The 23,087-nt window shown below is 48.3% G+C and overlaps 1 protein-coding gene across 2 annotated transcripts in view; it reads left to right on the top strand.

Annotated features, from left to right (window-relative positions):
* Positions 1–19,888, top strand: part of SYK (spleen associated tyrosine kinase) — a 100,071-nt gene extending 80,183 nt beyond the window's left edge. For both annotated transcript variants that reach the window (XM_066257511.1, XM_066257512.1), the window contains exons 8-14: positions 1,808–1,895; positions 3,113–3,290; positions 6,838–7,047; positions 7,942–8,131; positions 12,864–13,004; positions 14,097–14,209; positions 18,812–19,888. In XM_066257511.1, the coding sequence (XP_066113608.1) occupies positions 1,808–1,895; positions 3,113–3,290; positions 6,838–7,047; positions 7,942–8,131; positions 12,864–13,004; positions 14,097–14,209; positions 18,812–18,884 (993 nt within the window). In that variant the 3' untranslated portion in view covers positions 18,885–19,888. The remainder of the gene's footprint in view (positions 1–1,807; positions 1,896–3,112; positions 3,291–6,837; positions 7,048–7,941; positions 8,132–12,863; positions 13,005–14,096; positions 14,210–18,811) is intronic.
* Positions 19,889–23,087: the final 3,199 nt, after the last annotated feature.

Here is a 23,087-nt window from a genome sequence, read left to right as displayed (position 1 = left end):
TGGTAGAATGTGAACCAAAAAGAGAGCTTTTTTTTTTTTTTAATTGGCAAACTAACTCTATCTTGGAGTTTGGCTTCAGCTGAGAATTGCGCAGAGTGGGGGATGGTGAGCCTTGGGAAGGAGCTCACGCCTGCTAGGACAGTTCTGCCGAGATGGGGTAATTATTTTACACAGGAGACGTGACCTCCTGGCCCACCTAATAGTCCTGTAGTCATAGGAACTTTTCTAGAAGAGACAAATTGTCCTTTGGCATTGTCCACACCTGTTGCCCTCTGTTAGTATAGAGACTTGAGAGGGAACTCATGTTTAATCATGTGCGTGTACTCCGCACATCTCCCAGCTTCATCCATCCATCTTGCATCTGCTTGACACATTTTTAACAAGCTCCAACCATGGGCGTCGCAGAGCAGGAACACAGCGAGTGAATCACAGACATGTCGTGGCTACTTCTGTGAACAGTTGGGTAAGAATGCTGGAGCAGTCAGGAGAAAATAAATCCCATGACATCCTGTTGGCACATAAAAGTGGGTGTCCTTTGACCATGTCGGACAGGCCTCTGTCACTGCGGGCAGCGGCTCTGTAGCACAAGGCAAACTGCGTGAAGAAGGAAGTCGAGGTTTAGGTGACCAGTGGCCACATATGGCTGTGGCACATGGCGACCTCATCGTTGCATTCTGCTCCCCGGGGCTGTGCAGCCAGGAGGACAGCGAATGTGTGCGACTAAGCTTCATGTCTCTGTTTCTCTAAATGTCTCCCATATCTGGTGGTATCTCATTTCTTCATGGCCAGTGCTTGGGCACCGATAATGTCAGTGAAAATATACATTTCTACTCAACTCACACCAAAAAGAAAAAAAAGGGAAAAAAAAGGAAAGAAAAATGATTTGAACTGTGGTTTTCCCATGAGCCAAACTGAGTAGCAATCCCCTTGTGTAAGTTGGAGTGAAGGTGAGTCAGGAAGGACTCAAGATAGCGACTTTCAAGGGGGAAAGGCTATGAGAATATCAGGGTTAGAGTTGCCCCCATTATCTCATGATGCAAATTGATGCAAATCAAATGAATACCAGGGAAGGTGGCCATTAATCACAGCTTGCAGAGCTTTGCCACCATGTGCTTCAGTTACCTGCTCTGGATACGAGGTGGAGTGACCCTCTCCAGGTGAGCAAGAGGCTTCCACCTCACAGAGTCCATGATGACAATGACGATGACATTGGAGGCGATGTCCGCTGACTGTCTAGTGCCACCCTCCGGCATCACCCAGATGCTGCTAGGTCTCCACAGAAGCTAGGGACAGAGCCGACACTCGGGCTGCACGGACACACTGGAGTTAGGGAGCGGGTGGGGCAGCTGGTGGCCATTTAGTGTTCGTGTTTAAAGGACTTCCACATTGTATAATTGAAGAGAAAGAGTTGAAGGAAAATGAGTCCCAGGGGACAGGAAAAACCTGCAGCATCTTCTGGGGAGTGCAACTAGGACTTGAAAGGGCTGTAAGTAGGGAGGGAGCTGTCTCTGGACAGGATGGTGGCGTCTCTCACGGCAGCCTCTGCGGCCCGGCCCGGGCAGAGCAGACCTCAGGAGCTACAGGGTCATGAACTGCAGTTAGCCCTCATGGGGTCCAAGCAGTTGCCTGAAGAATGAGATAAGCCACGTTGTTTTTTGGTGATTTTTTTTTTCCTGTTTTCTTCCATGTTCTTCCCTTTGTCTTCTCTGCATAAGTTAAATGCGATTATTTGACAACCAGAGTAATTACACAGATCAGCTCAGCAGAGCATCAGTGAAGAAAGTGACATGTTGCTTGTGTGCTTCAGGTCTCCTCCTCTCCAGGGAGCCGGCCGGAGAGCTCTGTGACCTTTAACCCCTACGAGCCAGAGCATGGGCCCTGGGGCGTTGAAAGAGGTGAGATGCCCTCTGTCCCCAACACTTACTGCAGTTTGGGGGTGGGGGTGGCACACAGCCTCCCTCACAGTGGATCAGCTCTATGGGACATGTTCCTCCAAGTGGCTGCTTCTGAACGCCCCGTCTCTCGGGCTAGCACTGCCCGAGATCATACTTCTGAGGTCGTGTTCTTGGAAGTATGTTTGTGTCCACAAATGTTTCAGCAGACACAGTAATGGGTGGCTGGCAGAACCCCCGTGGAATGTCTGAGCTGTTGGAATTGCAGACCTGTTGAGGAGATTGTGGCGGCTGTGTGGGGCCACCGTAGGGGGCAGCCCAGCGGATCACCTTCCATGACCTCAGTAGTCCTCTCCCTAACTTATCAGAAACAGGCCTCTGGGTGACCGTCTTGGGTTCTCGGTAACCCCAGTTCATTTTGGATTGGTGAACTTGGTCTGTTCATTGCTACAAAAACCACGCCAAAATGTAGTAGCTTAACACAACAATTATTTAATCGATCTCTCCTGTAATTGTCTGGTGCAGGTCAGGAATTTGGGCAAGGCTTAGTTGGGTGGTTTTGGTCCAGGGCCTCTGGAAGTCAGATTGGGCCAGTGGGGGTGAAGCCCATGCAGAGGCAGGGGGCTAGGGGCTGGCCAGCACCTACCTGTCCCCACTTAGCCTTGGGGCCTCTCAGCCTGGTCCTTCCACACGACTCAGGCTGTCTCACGACATAGAAGCTGTCAGGACAGTTGGACACCTTGCATGATGTCTGAAACCTCAAGAGCCAGGTTTCTAACAAATAGCCTTTTATAACCTCTCCTGAGTATATCATAAGCCTGACTTCTGATAGACTGTCAGTTGACACCATTACAAAAGCCACTGAGGGAGGTGACATAGACTGCACCTCTCATTGGAAGGAGAATCAACATTTTCAAACATAGGTAAAGTTACCACAGTCCCTAGGAGGGCCCCATTCGTCTTCGCCTTTGGCATGAAAGACACTCTCTTAATAAATATTAACACGAAAATAAAGGTCAAGTACAATGGCATGAGGGACTTTTCACTGTCTCCGTACAAGCTGGGTAAGACCATGCCTTGAGTACTCACTGGTACCATAACCACCCAGTTTGACCAAGGTCTTGAGAGGGAAGCTGTGACCACACAGGGGTTAGGGGTGGCAGACAATGGGCTCTGCACAAAGGGATCCAGGCCTGAGACTGTGTGTTTCTTGACCACAGAAGCCCAGAGGGAGGCCTTGCCCATGGACACAGAGGTGTACGAGAGTCCCTACGCGGACCCCGAGGAGATCAGGCCCAAGGAGGTCTACCTGGACCGGAACTTGCTGACCCTGGAGGAGAAAGAACTGGGCTCTGGTAACTTTGGCACTGTGAAGAAGGGCTACTACCAGATGAAAAAGTAAGTCAAAGCTTTGCACTGTCCCACCACACCCATTCTCGTGGGAGCTTACACTCTAGGAACAACTGCGTATGCAGGTGTTACGTTCTTTTAATCCTGGACACAGAATGTAACCTGCTGTAGCTAAATCTTTTTTATTTTTATTAACAGTATAATTAATGTTCATTTCTGTCATAATTACCACCATGGTATCCATTATATGTATTAAGTATGCATCTAATAATTATATATGTTAGTTTGGACATAATACATGTGCCTTGTAGAGAGCTAGAAAATAGGAAACAAGCAAAACATAAGAATATAAAAATGTGGTATTTGGCCTAACCAGATGGTAGGGCAGTGGATAGAGCATCAATCTGGGATGCTGAGGACCCAGGTTCGAAACCTCAAGGTCCTCTGGCTTGAGTACTTGCTCACAAGTTTAAGCAGAGGGTTGCTGGCTTGAGCATGGGATCATAGACATGACCCCATGATCGCTGGTTTAAGCCCACGGTCACTGGCTTGAGCAAGGAGTCACTGGTTCAGCTGTAGCCCCCCTGGTTAAGGTGCATATGAGAGATCAATCAATGAACAACTAAGACGCCACACAAAAGATTTGATGCTTCTCATCTCTCTCCCTTCCTGGCTGTCTGTCCCTATCTGTCCTTCTCTGTCTCTCCGTCTCTGTTTCTCTCCCATAAATAAATAAATAAATAAATAAATAAATAAATAAATAAATAAAATGTCATATTTGTATCACCCAAATACCACTATTTGGTAACTAGCTTTAGTGTCTATGAATAGATATATGTAGGATATTTATAGGCACATACATACACATATATATTATTTCATTAAAATGCAGTCATTCAGTAACAGTCTTGTCTATTTATTTTTCTTTGGTTTTTTTAAACATTGTGTCTCATTTCTCTTACCCAGAAAATTTCTAATTCCAGATATATCATAGTTAGTGTAATTATTCATTTGCTTTCTCCTACCATTTCAAATGACAGTACATATTATGCAACAATTAAAATTGCTAAACTACTGAAGTCTCTGTAGTTTATTTGGTCTTTAGAACACAACTCACATAGAATATCAATAAAAGTGCTGGTTTATAATGTGCTTTGAAATAGCCCCTCTCTACGAACATTGAACCAGAATGTTACTGATATGAATAGTTTTGTTGTTAGGTGCTATTTTAAATTTAAGGAATTTTTGTAAACTTTTTTGAGTGGGTAATTTACATGAACACAGATAAAAGTAGGCACGAAAGTCTTGCTTTTAATACCGCTCCATCAGTGTGTGTGTGTGTGTGTGTGTGTGTGTTAACTATATATGTGTATATTTTGAAAAATATTCTTATTGTAAAATAATATTCTTATTTTGAAATATATGTACACCACAGTATTTTTGTAAAATGGGCTTAAATTATTCTGTATCAAGGTATACATATTTACAACCAGTTTGTGATAGTTCAATTTCTGGCTTAATTATATATATATAAATTAACATAGACATGATTATAGGTACGTAAATTCAACTAGAGGGTTTGGGGACAGGAAAGGCCAGATGGGTGGGTCAGTGTGGGACACAGTGAGGTCTTTACAGTGTTGAGTCTTCCAATCCATGGACACAGCCCAACCCTCCATTTGCTTAAGCCATCTTTAATTTCTCTCGGCAGAGTTATTTAGTTTTGTGTAGAGGTCTCGCACACCTTTTTCTGTTGGATTTGTTTGTGGGTAGTTAGTACTTTTGATGTTTATATGTACAGTATAATTTTTTACATTTTATTTGCTTATCCTTGGCGTGGGGTGAGTGTGGCACTAGGACTGGTTTTACCTGTTGACCTGAAACCCAGAAACCTTGCTGAATTCACCTATTTCTTCCTTATTATTTCTAGCAGTTTCCCTGTGTATTCTTTGACCCAGAAATGTGTCATCTATGAATAATGACAGTTTCACGTCATTCTTTCACACCCTTGTACGTGTTATGTTTTTTTCTTGCGTTATTGTATTAGCTGGGAACTGTGGTTCCAAAGTAGGATACAAGTGGCTGTCACCTCCCCCGCTCACTCCCGATTCCGGGGGAAACTTTCAGTATTTCCCCAGTAGGTGTGTAGCTGCTCTTACCAGATTAAGAAAATTTCCCTTTTACTTGTAATTTTCTGAGAGATTTGTTTTCAGTTATGCATTGTACATTATGTTTGATTGAATCCTTTTTTCCTCTGCTAGGATAAACACATGGTTTTTCTCCTTTATTGTGCAATGTGATAAATTACACAGTGGTTGATTCTCAAATATTAAACCCACCTTGCATTCCTGGAATAACCTCATCCTGTTCATGAATTACATATTCATAATATCTTTTTCATACTTCACTGAACTTTCTATTATTTCTCATAGAATGTTTGCATCTATATTCATGAGGGATACCAGTAAATTATTTCCTTGTCATTTTCTTGTCTGGTTTTGGCATCAGGGTCATGCTGGTCTTACAAAAAATGAGCTGGGGTATTTCTCCTCTCTATCCTGCAGGATGCCGTGGGTGTTTCTTCTTTACACATTGGGAGGAATCAAGAGGTTTTTGCTTATTAATTTTGACACTCCCCCCTCACTTCACACCATACATAAAACGTGTCCAGGTGGATGGTTGACTGAAATGTGAAGGTCAAACAGTCTACAGACAGCATAGGACAGTAGTTTCATGACCGTGGGAGGAAGATGAGGGGCTCCTGGCTGCTGGTGGTGTCTGGGCCTCTATCCTTGTGTCCAGTGTGCAGACACTCGTTGAATTCCATGCTGGGGTCATCTGTGCTTGTCTGAATGTGTGTCAGACTTACCCTCCTCTTCTCTTACTTTACCTCTGTTGTTGGACAGTTCCTCCTTCATGCTCCCATTCTGGAGTTCAGCAGAAGAGGCGTGCCCCTGCATTTGTGGGAATCACATCACAGAGAGAGGCACTTTTCCAAACCATGCATAGCGACGTTCCATTCATTTATGCGAGCCCTGTTCTATCAGGATGTTTTCAAAAGTTCCAACAGGAGTAGTGTGATGTATTTTATTAGAAAATAAGAAATAATTAATTTGTTTTTGCATACTTGCTTGAAATGAACAGAGCTCAGTTTATGAGTGTGTTGTCAATGACAAGTTTTAACAACAGCACGTGCTGTTGACTTTCTGCATCTGGAATGAAAGTAATATTGTAGTCACATATGTTACACATAATCCAAGATGGTAAATCTCAGAGAGTTATGGGAATCCATAGATGTCATAGTTTGTAAGGTCTATTTGAAAGTTATTCAAGTATCCTATTATATTCAGGCATTCTAAATGGCTGGGACATTCTTTAGCACCACCCCTACCCCCATGAGTTTTAATAGATGTTAACCATGTCTACAAATAACTTCTATACAATGGCAGAATATTGTGGGAAAACTAGTCGCATATAGCATGGCTTCTTAAGATGTATCTCCATCCGCTGTTATCATTGGTATGACCCGTTTCTAGAAGGCATGTGTGTAGAAGTGAGAGCCGCTTTGAGGAGTCTGTCGTGCTGTCTTCTGCAGAGTGGTGAAGACAGTGGCTGTGAAGATCCTGAAGAACGAGGCCAACGACCCGGCCCTGAAGGATGAGCTGCTTGCCGAAGCCAACGTCATGCAGCAGCTCGACAACCCTTACATCGTGCGCATGATCGGGATCTGCGAGGCCGAGTCCTGGATGCTGGTTATGGAGATGGCGGAACTCGGTCCGCTCAATAAATATCTACAGCAGAACAGGTATCTTCAGGAACCCCAGAAGCTTACACTGTGAGGGGCAGGGACCAGCTGCAGCCAAACGTGGTTTCTTTGGGAAGCCTCTCTCCTCCCATGCCTTGCAGGGACCTTGCGAGAGGAGGGGAGGTAGTTATCGTCTTTGGATCAAGTGTGCCTTTAGCTTTTTGTGTGTAAAAAGCCCCTATATTGCCACAATTTGCTTTTCATTCTCCTTGGCTCACTCTGTGTTGGTCCAGTGATAGAATCAGTATTAGAATACCTTGGCAGTCCGTATTGTCTCACAAGGAAAAAAATCATGGTTTTCACAGGAAATATTAAATAAACATGTCCTGAAGGATGATGGTGATGCCCCGCCTGTCTGGTCGGCATCTCCATCGCCAGTAGTCATTGCTCCTGAAAACCTCTGCTGCTGTGCTCTCATCTAAAAGCCCCCACGGAGATGGAAGAACTCACATGAAATACTCGTGCAAATAGTCGTTTGCCCCATTGTGTTTGTACTTTACTTAGGTTGTGTCCTTATTCTCCATAGAAGGAAGGTGTTACCCCTACTTTACAGTTAATAAAACTGAGACTCGGGGTTGGTTTAGTTTTCTGTCTGATATTAGAATGAGATTCCAGATGAAGCCCGGCTCTCCTTGAGCGGGATCTCACCACCCTACTGAACCCTTCCTCACATAATCCAAAGCAAGCCTGGGAAATTGTGCCAGTGGAACTCTGGGAGAATGGTGTTCACTCTGAACAGCTCTAGGTTAAGGAGGTTACTTGTCACTGCTCATGATTGTTGCTTCAGGAGAATAAGAAATGAGAGGACTGACCCTGTGTCTGTGTGGGGAGCACAGCTGGTTGTTCTGAAATGGACAACTGTCCACTATCGCTAATGACACACTTGACTTTCAGGCACGTCAAGGACAAGAACATCATAGAGCTCGTTCATCAGGTTTCTATGGGAATGAAGTATTTGGAGGAGAGCAATTTTGTGCACAGGGATCTGGCTGCAAGAAATGTGTTGCTGGTCACTCAACACTACGCCAAGATCAGTGATTTTGGACTTTCCAAAGCACTCCGTGCTGATGAAAACTACTACAAGGTAGGGAAACCTAGCCAGTGTGCAAGGCAGCAGTAGAAAAATCAGAACTGCAAATGCACCTCTTTTATATTTTATTATGGTCGGGTTTCAAGAAGCATTTTCCCTACTTAAAAATAACTGTGTAAAAAATGTTCTCCTTAAGTGTTGATTCTGTTGTTAAAAAATAGAAATACTCTAATATCTCACAACTTGAGATTTCTTAAGAATAGTATCTTCCAAACTGTGTTCCTTGGAACAACAGGGAATCAACGATTAAGTATCAGAAATGGAGACTAAGAAAACAATCCCACTGACGGTTGCATCAAAAGGAATGAAATATATGGGGATACACTTAACCAAGGAGGTGAGACATTACCTCAGAGCTGTCTGAGTGCCCGTTACCAAAGTCAGGCAATAAGTGTTGGCGACGGTGTGGAGAAGAAGGAACCCTCGTGCCTTCTTGGTGGGAATGCAGGTTGGTGCAGCCCCTATGTGGCTCCTCTGTGTGGAGGTTCTTCAAAAAATTGAGAGTAGAGTTACCAAATGATCTAGCAATCCCACCTCTGCATATTTTTTTGAAGGAAGTAAAACACTATCTGATAGATCTCTATATTCCATGTTCATTACAGCATTATTTACAATGGCTAAGATTTAGAAAAAGCCTAAATGTCTATCATCGGATAAGTGGATAAAGAAAATGTACACACACACACTATTCAACTATTATACAGAAGGAAATGCTGCCATTTGCAGCAATATAGTTGAGACTTGACAGCGTTATACTGAGTGAGATAAGTCAGAGAGGAAAAGACTAAGTATTCTATCACCTCACCTATATGTAGAATCCAAAACAATTGAACACAGGGAGTAGCTCATGAGGGAGGGAAACAGGTGAAGGTGGTCAAAGGGTAGAGACTTCCAGCCATAAGTGAACATGGGGATCTCATGTACAGCATGGTGACTAGAGTTAGCAATACTGTGTGATATACTTGGAACTGGCTAAGAGAGTAGATATTAAATGTTCCCATCATAACAAAAACAAGAGTGATAATTGTGTCAGGCAAAGCTAATTGTGTTACCTAATGTTGTAACTGGCTCACAATATACTTGGGCATCAAATTATCCTATTGTACAAAAAGCTAAAAGCCACATTAGAACCTGCAGAAAGAGACTGAACACTCGGAAAAGATGATGCCACAGAGGCTGTTTCTTGAGAAAACAAAGCAGAATGAGGCCCTGTCTGGTCGGGTCAGTGGTAGAGCATCGGCCCAGTGTGTGGAAGTCCCAGGTTTGATTCCCAGTCAGGGCACACAGGAGAGGCACCCATCTGCTTCTCTCTCCTCTCGCGTCTCCCTCTCCTCTCTCTCTCTTCCCCTCCCGCAGCCATGGCTTGATTGGAGCAAGTTGGCCCTTGGCACCAAGGATGGCTTCATGGCCTCCACCTCAGAGCTAAGAAGAGCTCAGCTACTGAGCAACAGAACAACAGCCCCAGATGGGCAGAGCATTACCCCCTAGTGGGTTTGCCTGGTGGTTCCCAGTCAGGGCACATGAGGGAGTCTGTCTCTACTTCCCCTTCTCTCACTGAATTTAAAAAAAAAAGAAGCAGAATGAGACAGAAAAGAATATAAAGTGGACCAGGTTAAAGAGAAATGATAGCAATGGAAACACATGAGCTTGACCCCCAGAGACCTGGGCTCGGCAGCCAAAACTGCACAGTGCTAAGGCTGCGAACACTCGAGCCCTGTGATACAGCAGCTCCTTCTGAGGGCCCAGCACACGGGGAAAACAAGGCACACCTCCTTTAATGCCATTTCATAGACACTGTATCTTTCTCAAAGTGAAGGTTTGTGGCAACCCTGTGCATGCAAGTCTGCCCGCACCATTGTTCCATCAGCATTTGCTCACTTGAGGTCTCTGTGTCACATATTGGTAATTCTTGCAATATTTCAGACTTTTTCATTATTATTGTCTTTTTTATGTGCATGTGATCTGTGCCCAGTGATGATTGATGTTACTATCACAATTGCTTCGGAGCATCATGAACTGCGCCTCTGAGACAGCAAACTTAACAAATGTTGTGTGTGTTCTGACTGCTCCAATGACCAGCCTTCCCCTCCTGCTCTCCTCCTCTGAGGCTCTATCTACTCCTTGAGACACAACAATATTGAAGTTAGACCAATCATTAACCTTGCAATGGCCTCTATAACTGTTATAGTGATTCCTCTGATGGGTCAGGACTAAGTAAGTTGAAAACCTTCTGGAAAGAGTTCACCATTCTAGATGCCACTGAGAACATCTGTGATTCATGGGAAGAGGTCAAACTATCTACATCAGTAGGAGTTCGGAAGAAGTTGACTGGATGACTGAGAGGTTCGAGGCTTCAGTAAAGGGAGGAACTGCAGGTGTGGAGGAAACAGCAAGAGAACTATGCAGAATGAGCAGCGGAGCCTGGAGTTGTGGCGGGCTCGCTGCTGTCTGTGATAACGCGTTAAGGGAAGACGAGTTACGTCGCATGAGTGAGCAGAGAAAGTGGTTCCCTGAGGTGGAGCCGACTCTCCTTGTGAAGGTGCCGTGAAGATTGTTGCAGTGATGACAAAGGATCTAGAAGGTGGCTTAGACTTAGCTGATACAGCAGGGCAGGGTTTAAGAGGACTGCCTCCAAGTCTGAGAGTTCTGCTGTGGGCCAGAGGCTATCCCACAGCATCTCATGCTACAGAGAAACCGTCCGTGAGAGGAAGAGTCAGCCGTTGCACTGAACTTCATTGCTCTTATTTTAAGAAACTGCCACAGATTCCCACAACCATTACCAGCTGTTCCGTCAGCAGTCATCAACACTGAAATGCGACCCTCCTCCAGCAAGGATGACGACTCGCTGAGGCCCCAGATGATGGCTAGCATTTTTTAGCAATAAAGCATTTTTAATTAGGGTATGTACATTATTCTTTTAGACTTAATGCTATTGCACACCTAGTAGACTACAGTGTAGTGTAAATATAACTTTTATTTGCACTGCAAGACCAAAAAATTCATGTGACTCACTTAATTGGGGGGGGGGTGCTCTGGAGCCAAACTCGCAGTATCTTTGAGGTCGTCTGCCTTCACGCACTGGTGGTCATCTTCATTCTGGCATGATGGGTATTTAACAAAAGTCGGGAAACTACCGAACGGCCTCTCAGTAGGAGGCTGGTTAAGTTAGTTGTAGATTTATAGGAAGCATACCATTAACTCTTCTAAAATTGACTTTCTTACATGTCCTGACATAGAACTATATGTAAGATACATAGTTAAGTAGAAAAATTAAAAAGGAAAGTACACAAAGGTATGTCTCTAGCGTTATTATTCCCCCAAAAGTATACATTCCCTATTTGTATTTGTATATGTATTTTCCTGGAAGGATCCAAGGAAACCTATCAAACGTGGTTGTCTTGGTAGATGAGAATTTAGAGTTGGTGCTGGACCGAGACTGACCCTTTGTCATATTTAAGATTTGTCAAAGGTTTATCTTTTTATTAGTTCAAAATTCAGAAGAAACTTAAAATAACACATATGACTATCAAGGTCACAACTTGTGAAATCAAAATAAAAAAAAAAATAATGCATAACCTGAATGAGACAGAGGTGTAGTCGGTGTGCCACCCAGGGAACTGCCATGGCATCGCAGGCTCCTGTCCGCAAGTCGCCCCTCCTAACCCACCTCCGGGCGCATCGCCTCCCTCCCTCTGCCCTGGACGACTTCACCCAGCTCAGAGCGACACCCCAGGAGGCAGCGGGACTCCCCCGCCACACTGAACCCTAAGCCTTCAAGGAAAGGGTTTTTTGGTAGGCATGATTTTGATCTCTTTACTAACATTTTTTTTTCATTAAAGAGTTCAAACCAGTTTAAAATGATGCTAGCAAACAGCCTTTGCCAAAATGATTAGTGTTGGCTTAAAACTACAGGCAGGTACGCTTAGGAAAAGCCCGGCATTTCTTGGAGCACGACCGTGACGTAATATTCAGGCTTTACTCAAGCATTGCCGACAGCAAGCTCCACGAAGCTGAGAGTGGCCAAAAGAAGAGGTGGGAGAAAATGACTGAAAGATACAAGAAATTCTACCTGAATCATAAAAAGATGTATTTAAATCTTAAGACTGTAAGCTTGTAGGATTTAATATTAGGTTTAAGATTCAGATGAAATACATACCCCCATGCATGTGTATGTGTGTGCGTGTACACACATACACACACACATACACACGCACACACACGGCATTTTGGGAGTCGTGATTTTATTCTCTCTTTTTAATCACGGCAAAACAAACTGAGCATCAATTTTACCCTCTTAACTATTTCCAAGATTACAGTTCAGCCGGGTAAGTACCTTCACTTCGTTTACCACCAATCTCCAGGAGTATTTCCATTCGACACTGTCTCCACATTAGACACTGACTCTCCATTCCTCCCTTTGCCCCCAGACCCTGCAGACCCCTACTCTACTTTCTGTCTCTATGACTGGACGATGGTAGGGCCCTCAGATGACTAGAACCACACCGTATTTGTCCTTTTGTGACTAGACTGGCTTATTTCACTCAGCATAATGAAAGGTTGGATGTGTCAGAATCTCCTGCCTCTGTAAGGCTGAAGGGCAGCCTGTTGTGTGGGGAGACCCCGTTTTGTCTGTCCATTCATCTGTCAGGGGAAACGTGTGACTAGTGCTGCTGAGAATGTGGGTGCACGCTTGTTCATGGCAGCTCTCCGTTTGCACCGCTTGCAGGCCCAGACCCACGGGAAGTGGCCAGTGAAGTGGTACGCACCGGAGTGTATCAACTACTACAAGTTCTCCAGCAAGAGTGACGTGTGGAGCTTCGGGGTGTTGATGTGGGAAGCGTTCTCCTATGGGCAGAAGCCGTACCGGGTTAGCCTCCCATCCCGTGTTCTAATCATGCGGCCATCAGAACAGAGCAGTATCAGTACAGGACCCAGAGAGTTGTAACCCGGGCATCCCTCCTGCATCTTTAGCTACCTTTTGACAGTGGACCATTGATACGACCTCAGTTTATTCTAAATAGCAAGAGAAGTATGCTAACTGGCAGTATGCCTTTTATTTCATTGCATATTACAAATGAAAATATGTATAAAATATATCCAAATCAACATTAATTGAAGTTGAAATATGCTACGGCTATTTCCAGTATTACATTGGCAGCTCATTTTATATATATATATACACATATATATATATATATATATAAAAATTTTTTTTAATTTTAATTTTTTATTTTTCTGAAACTGGAAACGGGGAGAGACAGTCAGACAGACTCCCACATGCGCCCCACCGGGATCCACCCGGCACACCCACCAGGGGCGACGCTCTGCCCACCAGGGGGTGATGCTCTGCCCCTCCGGGGGGTCGCTCTGCCACGACCAGAGCCACTCTAGCGCCTGGGGCAGAGGCCAAGGAGCCATCCCCAGCCCCCAGGCCATCTTTGCTCCAATGGAGCCTTGGCTGCGGGAGGGGAAGAGAGAGACAGAGAGGAAGGAGGGGGGGTGGAGAAGCAAATGGGCGCTTCTCCTATGTGCCCTGGCCGAGAATCGAACCCGGGTCCCCCACACGCCAGGCCGATGCTCTACCGCTGAGCCAACCGGCCAGGGCCATATATATTTTTTTTTAAATCAAAATACACATACAGAAATACACGCAAATGCTAGGATACAGCTTGATGAATCTTCACACATGGGACATACCCAATAACCCAGCCCCCAGATACAGAAACAGACAGCACCCCAAGTCCCCGTTACCCCTGCATGCGTGTCTTCCCCCAAGGGTAACCGCATCTGACTTCTAGATCATAGGCTAGGTGCTCTTGTTTCTGTATTTTTTTTGTAATTGAAATGGCATGTTATATATTTTTTTGTTTCTTTGTGGGGGAGTGGGATGTCGATGTTGCCTTGTTTTGTTTTTCTGCATGTACGCTTAAGAAGTTCAGGTATATTCTGCATGTTTCAGGGCATGAAAGGCAGTGAGGTTTCCGCGATGTTGGAGAAAGGCGAGAGGATGGGCTGCCCTGCAGGGTGCCCGAGAGAGATGTATGACCTCATGAACCTGTGCTGGACGTACGAGTGAGTACCCGCCCCTACTGCCACGCTCACGCTGCTGCAGGGGCGCACGGCCTAGGTGGGCGCTGCAGAAGCCCGAGTTCTGTCTCTCAGGAGGGAGATGGGGACACGTTCCCTTCCAAACAGTGTCAGAGATGCCTTGCTTTCCAAACTGTGCACTTACATTCTTCAATCGACAAAACAAATGTAAACAACTACTCTAATCCAGGATGTCAAAATTTTAATGCAGATAATATTGGCCCTAGGGGGAGGGAAGGGGTGAAATTAGAAAGACATTCCTGAGAGTCTGGGGTGGTGCCTTGTGACCATTTTTGGTGACAGAGGATGGCAGAGGTACTTAGAGGGAAATGGCTACTTCCCTGATTCCTGACCGCCTTGTAGATTGAGGCATGACCACGGTGCTGGCGGCTCACAGACGAACTGGCTTGGGTAGCACTTCCCGAGAAGTGGACTCTGACCAGGGAGCAGGGCCCCAGCGTCCGCCCTGAGGACTGGAATGCATCCTGCCTGGAGCAAACACATCCATGGCAGGGGGTGTTTGGGGCAGCCCAACAGGCAAGGGAGGCCCAGCACACCTGGGAATCAAGGAAGCCCCTCGCTGGGAAGAGGGGCCTTCCTTGCCCGGGTTTAGAGCAGGCTGTGAGTACATGGCAGGAAGCCCCGAGCTGGGGTGTCTGTAGCTCTGGCGTTGCCATGTCCAACTTGGCAGTACTCTGGTTCTGCAGTCGGGAGGAGCTTGTTTACTTGAAGTAGATCTAATACTTGGGAGGTCAGTTTTGCTGAGATACAGCAGATGGGGGTGCGGGAGCATCCTAAGGATGAGGGATATCACAAGGGCTCTCAGGTACCACCTGGGATTCTGCAACAGCCCAGGAAGCCCTGTTCACCCACCATGGGTGGGTGTGCAACTCAAGGATTACATCATCGTCTAGAAGCAGCTTGGGGTCACTACCAAAGGGAGAGGGCAGTTTGTTCAGTGACTGGTGCTGACCTGGTTCAGAGAAAGGCCCTTTGCAGACCAAAGGTGCCCCTCTGGGCCCTGGGGAGCTACCCGGCCATTTGTACTGAAGGGATATCAGAGTGTCAGCGAGAGAGAAAGGCTACAACTAGATTTCAGGTATGGGGGTGTCCATTCTTTGAAGTCTTGACTAGTTTCTTACCACCCTCCTTCCCCCTCACCCGCTAGCGCCCAAACGAGAATCATTAGAATCACTGACAGGTGGGTCTCAGCCATTTTCAAAATGGAAACCAAAGAAAGGTCTGGGCTAGAAATTGTGGTAGGGGTGGGGTCACAGGGGAAACAGAAGACACATGACCCCTGAGTGATGATACAGACCTTGATACAGACCTTGAACTTGCCACCTTGCACCTGCGCCAGTTCTGGTCCAGCTGTCCCACTTTGAGGGGCCTCTGGCAGGCAGGGGGCGGGAGGCTGGGGCGCCTCTGAGCCTCTCCATGGGCCCTGGGCGAGGCAGCCCACCCAGCTGCGCTAGGCAGCACTGGCTCCTGTAACGCCACTGGGCACAGCGCAGGCCGCCCCGGTAGCAGGCACTGCACCCCGGGTGCCCGGCCGGGTTCTGGGGCCTGGTAGGCCGTGAGGCTTTGCTGGGGGCAGAACAGAACCCCGGGTCTGGAGACGCGTGAAGCTCTGGGGAGGGCACGCCCTCAGGCGTGCGAGCCCGTGAACATTTCTTGGCTCTCCAGTCCGCCTGTGGCTTCATTTGAAAGCTTTGCTTCCTCTGAGAAAATGAACTTGAACTCATTCTGAAACAAATGAAATACAAACTAGAAATAAAATTAACTTTCAGGGAGATGGCTAAAGTTGGTGTTTTGCGTTGAATGTGAGTGCTGACATGTTTGTTTCTGTCCGTGGCTCTTTGTGGTGGATGGGAACCAGTGAGGGGTGCCAGGGAGGCGGGGCTGGGGATAGGTGTCAGGAGATGTGCCCAGCAGGGTGAACCACGGCGGCCAGGAGGGAGGGGGTGCAGGCAAGACATACCTGCATCAGATCTGGGCGGGTGGGCATGGTGAGCCTTGAATACTATGAGCCCTTGGCACGTTCTTCTTGTGATGGGATTCAGGACCAAATCTGCTCCCCGCCTGGGTCTTCATGGACACCCACAGCTCTTCATGCTGTTACTGCCAGAATGGCCCGTGGAGGAGGACGGGAGGGGACAGCTCTTGGTGTTCGCTGAGTGGGAGCTGGGAAGAACACTCCCCTTTAGGACAACATTGCTTCCCAGGGAATTTCCTGCCTGGAGATTTCCGTCACTGTCCGAGAGGTTTGCAGGAAGAGATGTTTCTGCCATCTCTGCCAAGCCCAGCAGTGCTTTCCAGTGAGCTCTATGCAGATCTCTAGGAATTAGCAACAGGGCTGAAGCACCAATGGGGAAGAAACAGTAATGGTGGCCTGTGCCTAAAATTAGAATGACAACTCCTTATCCAACTTTGCTTCTTTTCCCAACAAGCTGTATGTCTGAAGGTTAAAGCTTTCTTATAATGACCTAGAATGTTGGGGGCCAGTCAGGGAGAGACAGAGACCTTGTCTAAATATAAGTAGTTAAATGATGTACAGTTGATTGCAAAAAAATGAAACATTTTTTAGTATGACCAACAAGGAAGGCTCTAAAGCAGGGGTCCCCAAACTACGGCCCGCGGGCCACATGCGGCCCCCTGAGGCCATTTATCCGGCCCCCGCCACACTTCCAGAAGGGACACCTCTTTCATTGGTGGTCAGTGAAAGGAGCATCCTGTGCTCCTGGAGTACTGTATGTGGCGGTACCGCAAAGCGCAGCGTCGCTCACATACAGTACTACTTCCGGTGACGCAGGACGCATGCATCACGGCTCCGGAAGCACGTCATATCACTTGTTACGGCTAGCAGTGACAAATATGGAACTGAACATTGACCATCTCATTAGCCAAAAGCAGGCCCATAGTTCCCATTGAAATACTGGTCAGTTTGTTGATTTAAATTTACTTGTTCTTTATTTTAAATATTGTATTTGTTCCCATTTTGGTTTTTTTTACTTTAAAATAAGATATGTGCAGTGTGCATCGGGATTTGTTCATAGTTTTTTTTATAGTCCGGCCCTCCAATGGTCTGAGGGACAGTGAACTGGCCCCCTGTGTAAAAAGTTTGGGGACCCCTGGGTTAGTTATATGTTGTTTCACTTAAAGTCACAACCTTTCCAGGGCTTACTGTGTTTCCATGCCCTGTGACAACACAACCCGTTTTGGTTCTCTAGAAACCACTCTTGCCTTTGTATTGGCGAGTGATGCTCAGGCCTCATGCCCACGCCCTGACTGTTCTCTTGTTTCTGAGACTGAACCCTATAAAACCGTTGCTGTAGGTCAAAAGTGTTGAAGATGGACAGTTTGTATTTTAACCTCTAGTTCTGCTTCACATATTTTTGCCATATAGCCAAAAATCCTGCAAGCATAAAAAAAATTCTTTCTAAACAGGATAGACTCTTAGAATTTATTTTTTTTTTTGTATTTTTCTGAAGCTGGAAATGGGGAGAGACAGTCAGACAGACTCCCGCATGCGCCCAACTGGGATCCACCCGGCACGCCCACCAGGGGCGACGCTCTGCCCACCAGGGGGCGATGCTCTGCCCCTCCGGGGCATCGCTCTGCCATGACCAGAGCCACTCTAGCGCCTGGGGCAGAGGCCAAGGAGCCATCCCCAGTGCCCGGGCCATCTTTACTCCAATGGAGCCTTGGCTGCGGGAGGGGAAGAGAGAGACAGAGAGGAAGGCGCGGCGGAGGGGTGGAGAAGCAAATGGGCACTTCTCCTGTGTGCCCTGGCCGGGAATCGAACCCGGGTCCCCCACACGCCAGGCCGATGCTCTACCGCTGAGCCAACCGGCCAGGGCCTAGACTCTTAGAATTTTAAGGAATGTTTGCTTCTAGTAGATTCTGTCCTGTGCCTTCTTGTGAGAGAAAGCAGATGTCTGTAAAAGCATGCTGAGAGATTACAAACTTCTTCCCATAGTTTACCTGCATCATTACCTCACCTGACAGGTGACAAAAAGGTAAGGTCTTGCTGTGTGAAGGTTTATAATCCACTACGCCTGCATCTTTGCTTCTGCTGTGACGGGTTTTGCATTTTAGTAAGAACCCATATCAACAGCACATTTTCAGAAATCTAGAGCCATCCTGTTGGCATGTGGTGAGGGGATGTTTAAACTGTGTATATATATTTTTTTTCTCAACAAGGTTACAAGTCAAATGTTACAAGTATGTCGGCGGCACATTGACCAAGTTATTACAGACATTATCTGTTTTTGCCAGGTCGCAGGGAGACAGTCTCTGGGTTAAGGATCCAGAGTTTAAGTGCGAAGCTTTTCTGTCGTTGTGAAGATGGACATGAGTCACATTGGGGTCTTGTGGAATACAGATGAGGTTCTGCAGGTTCTGGGGTGGTCCTGACGTTGTAGACCTTCTCACAGGTCACCCAGGGCTGGGGAGCAGGTATTGCTGTGAGCCGCAGGTGCTGGAGAAAGCCAGCAGGGGGCGCAGCCATTTGCACTTTACTCCAGCTGGGGTCTTGCTGTTTTCCTGGCGTGATGACAAACAGTAATGGGTGTCTTCCCTTTTCAGCGTGGAGAGCAGACCCGGATTCGCAGCGGTGGAGCTGCGGCTGCGCAATTACTACTACGATGTGGTGAACTAAGTCTCCTGTGCCTGTTCCCGGCCGCCTCTGAGCTGACCAGTCATCCCAGGCACACCTATGACAACACATGGATTTTGGGTCTCTGTCCCCCTCTCCCCATCAGGAGAGCCTCGTGGGGACACGCCCATGGCTGCGGTGCCCCAGAGCCTGTCCCGGGACACACCCTGCACAGAACAATCCCACCTGGAGGAGCGGGGCAGAAAGACAGACGACAGTGTCCCAGGGACTGTGGACTCTTCTGTTTCTTGTCAGCGGGGTTTCCACGGCGGCTGTTTGCAGGGTTTGTTTCCAGATGTCCTTGACGTCTTTCCAGCTCTCTGGCTCCTGGGCTGCCTCTGAAACCCAGCAGCCTGCAGAGGTGACTGTGTACTATTGAGCACTCACTCGTCCGCACTGTCAGCGTCCAGAGTGTGCGGAGGTACCTGTTTCCTGCAGGGGAGGACAGGAAGGGAGAGGAGATGGGGATCGAGATCAAATCGGCCACAAGACTCACCTGCCCCTGAAAAACTTTCTCGATGGCAAAGTGTTTTGAGGCTTAAAAAAGAAATCAAGTCCTTCCAGTGCCGTTTCTCAGGTGCAGCCAGCTAAGGGCACCGAGACTGGAGACTGCTTTTGCTGTGTGCGTTCTGAGCCGGAAGACTCGCGTCTGCGTGAGAAGGGGGTCTTGCTGGAAGGAATTGGCTTGGCTCGCTGGCCGCTGAAAGCCCGTCTCCCGCAGCCTCTAGGAAGACTGGGCTTGATGGAGACTGTGCAGGAGAAAGGACGTCTGTCCTTGCGACTGTGACGGGGACGGACAGCAGGGCGCTGCTGGCGGTCAATGTTGTCTACTTAGTGTGGTCCATGCTTCCTCACCCTCGAATAGAGGATGCAGCCAGAATTCCTGTCTTTTTTTATGTGTGTTAATCATGGGGGTGGAGGGAACACCCTGGGGGCCAAGGGCACGTAAAGATGAGTTTCTAAAGCAAGTGTACATATTAATTCGTAATAAAGTCACAGACCTTGATCCTCGCCACGAGTAGACTTGACTGAGTGTGATTTGGGGTTGAAGGTACAAAACCCGAGAATTATTTTCTACTCCCCTAGTCTTCGTTCATCCTCAACTAATGTCGGATCTTACACAAGTCATCAGACCCTTGATCATCGGTTTTGCTGTGGCTCTTGAAAATCAAGGCTATTTAGCCATCATTCTTAAGCCAGTCAAGACATGTAAACTTGGACCACCTCATCTTCAGCTCTGCCTACGACGGGTCACAGTGCACGTCCACCCCATGAGTAGAAGAGGAGGCCCTGCTTGAACAGAGGGCATTGGTGTCAGCAAGCAGCCGTCGGTATGCCTGCTTGACCAGAAGAAGGCATCAGTCATTCACAGAACGTGTGTTAAACTTCCAGAAACCATCCACGTCTTTTCAAGTTGTGCTACCTGGTGGTTGAATGATTGTGTTGAGAAGAGGATACCAGCGTGCTGAGCAGATACTCAGAATGGTGGCGATACACAGTTAGAGTCCCGAAATGTGAAAAAACAAATGATAAAATCTCTTAGAAAGACAAACAAACAATCTCTGTGGCCAGGCCACATGCAGACTTAGAATTATACCAGAAAGGGGGGGGGGGCACAGCGGTGACAGCATCTGAGAAAGAGGCTGTGCTGCTCCCTCCACCCCCGTGTTCCCTCCTGGCACCAGGTGTGTGTTCAGGAAAGGCCGCACACTTGCAGCACACACTCAGCTTCTGCCGGGGGGTGGGAGCACATTCTCTAGCACTCCCTGCCCCTCACCGGCCTGGGGGAGAGAACATCTGGAATGTGAGTGGCCAGAAGCAGCGGGTGCGCCCCCCATCCTCCACGTGTCCTGTCCTCTCGCCGTGGTGCCAGGCATTCCTGGGTGTAGCATTCTCACTGTGGCAGTGTGTGCAAGTCCCTTGTAGTACACATGTGTCCCATAGTGTGTCCTTTCTCCTGGATTACAGCAGAGGGCGCGGAGGGCGCGGAGGGGAAGGCCACGGGCTGGAAGCAGGACTGATGAAGTGAACGAGCTGAGTGTGGGAAGTGGGGCTTCGTGCAGGGCGCCGGCCTGCGCTGTGTGTCCCTGCCTGCTGCCCTCCCCAGAGTCTAGCCTCGTCTCCGTTTGCACAGGTCTCGGTTCAGGCCACGTCCTTCACCTTCTGGTCCCTGTTTAGTGGGAACAGAAGGGCATCGTGGGCAGACAGGCTGCCCTGGCCAGGCCAGCACCAATTGACTGCTGTGGCCACAAACACCTTGATGCTGAATAGGCTTGAAGCTCCTCATCACAGAAACATGATCTATTCTGTGCTTAAAATAATTGTGTGTTTTTCATTTGAGCATGTCCTTTTCCTGCACTTGCTGCCACCAGCTTTGCCTTTATGTGTTAGGTGTGACATCACGTGTACACCACGAGCCCAAGGCCTGCAGCTCCACCTGGACTCCACCCGAGGCCTGCAGCTCCACACACGGGGGGAACCACCGGGTTTTCAGTCCCACCCCCCGGGCCGCCAGCGTCCTGAAGAGCACACTCGGCCAGTCCAAGAGTGTCCTCCGTCCATTTCAGAAGAGCCGCCTTTCATCACTGTTTCCTTAACTGAAATCTTTTTTCAATAGAAGTTTAAAACTGTGATAATTTTCATAGAGGTCATTGCCTTATAATAGGCCATTCTGTGACATAAATAGTGCTAAGCGGCACTGTCACCACAGTGTCTGCGTTCGTTTATGCTTAAAAGCCAGGTCCCCGGCCGTGTCCTAAAAGGGCGGCTGTCTGCAGGCCCCTTGGCTGGTCTGAGCTTCTGCCGTCCACAGGAGGGAACGTGCAATCAGGGAGGGCACTGGGCACCATGATCCTCTGTTCATGAGCACAGAGTCTGCCCAGCGAGGACCTGCCAGCCCATGTTGTACCCAATGGAAGGTGGCGGACGGGACCGAGAAACGCCAGCAGGGCCCAAGCAGGGTGTGGGCTGCGAGCTTCCCTTCCTTGGTGAGGCAGCACACTGAGCTGGGAGAGTCCGGGGAAGAGCTTCAGAGCCCCCGTCGACCACTCTTTTAAAGGAGGTCACACACGTGCACATGCGCTCACATACATGTGAACAACAGACACCACATATGCACACGCCACACGCACATAATTCCAAATGATGTACATGCCAGTGTCCAGCAGCTGTCCTGCCTGTACACATCACTCTTCTGCCCAACTGGCCCATGCCAGGCCCCTGGGGGAGACCTGGGCTGGCTGCCTCATGCTCCCACAGCGGGGCCCCAGAAAGGAATGCCACAGGCTGCCTGCTGGACAGCACCTTGGCCCACAGCTTGGAGGGCAGCAAGAGGGTGTGAGGGCGCCATGGAGTAAGTGCAGACAGCTGCTCCCCTGCACTGACCTGGGTGAGTCAGGACTTCAGCCTCGACCTGCACCGCTGCTGGTGAGGGCCACTTATTGGCCTGGGCTGACACAGGTAAGGCCAGGCACAGAGCCTGGGACCATATTCTCACAATGTCCGTGGGCCCCACAGTCTGGGCCCCACGACCACTGGCAGCCCAGCGGCTGGGGATCCTGCTGGCCAGCAGGTGGCGCCATGCGATGGCTCAGGAGATGAGCTGACCTTAAACTTGAGAACCTCCAACCCTGGGGAGGGCAGAAGCCACTACCGTCCCCCCACCCCCCGTATGTGGGGACCACTGGGGATGGTGGCGAGGTGGCTTCAGCACGCAAGGAGCTCGGGCACAGAGAGGTGGTAAGACCGGGCTGCCTTTCCTGGGTAGGGAGAAGTCCATAAACACATTCTCCTTTCCAGAGGGAGGAAGCAGCTTGAAAGAGCCAGAGTGAGACTGCTCTTCCGAATCCTCTTCCCGGTGGGGAACACCGTGCAGGTATCCCTGCTCTAGGTGGCAGGTGCTTCACGCTCCTGGCCGCTCGCTGGCTTGTGGCCTCGAGATGGAAATTCATCCCCGCTGCAGGGGGAGTTTAAATCAGAACATTTCCTCTGGTGTGAGTTCAGCAAAGGACTTCAGGCCCCGGGCCCCAAAAGAGCAGCGCAAACACTCCCTCACAGGTGTCCTCCCGGGAAGGCGAGTCCCTGTGCGAGAGCCGATTCCTGGCTGCGTAGCTCCGCGGCCTTCCCGCCAGGGGATTGGTGCCTGCTGCCCACTCAGAGGTCCAGGAGTCCCACAAGAAAGACCTTTGTTCACATTTCTCTAGTTTG

The sequence above is a fragment of the Saccopteryx bilineata genome, chromosome 2, assembly GCF_036850765.1.
Source record: "Saccopteryx bilineata isolate mSacBil1 chromosome 2, mSacBil1_pri_phased_curated, whole genome shotgun sequence".
NCBI lineage: Eukaryota > Metazoa > Chordata > Mammalia > Chiroptera > Emballonuridae > Saccopteryx > Saccopteryx bilineata.
This window is presented reverse-complemented; position numbering and strand designations above follow the sequence as displayed.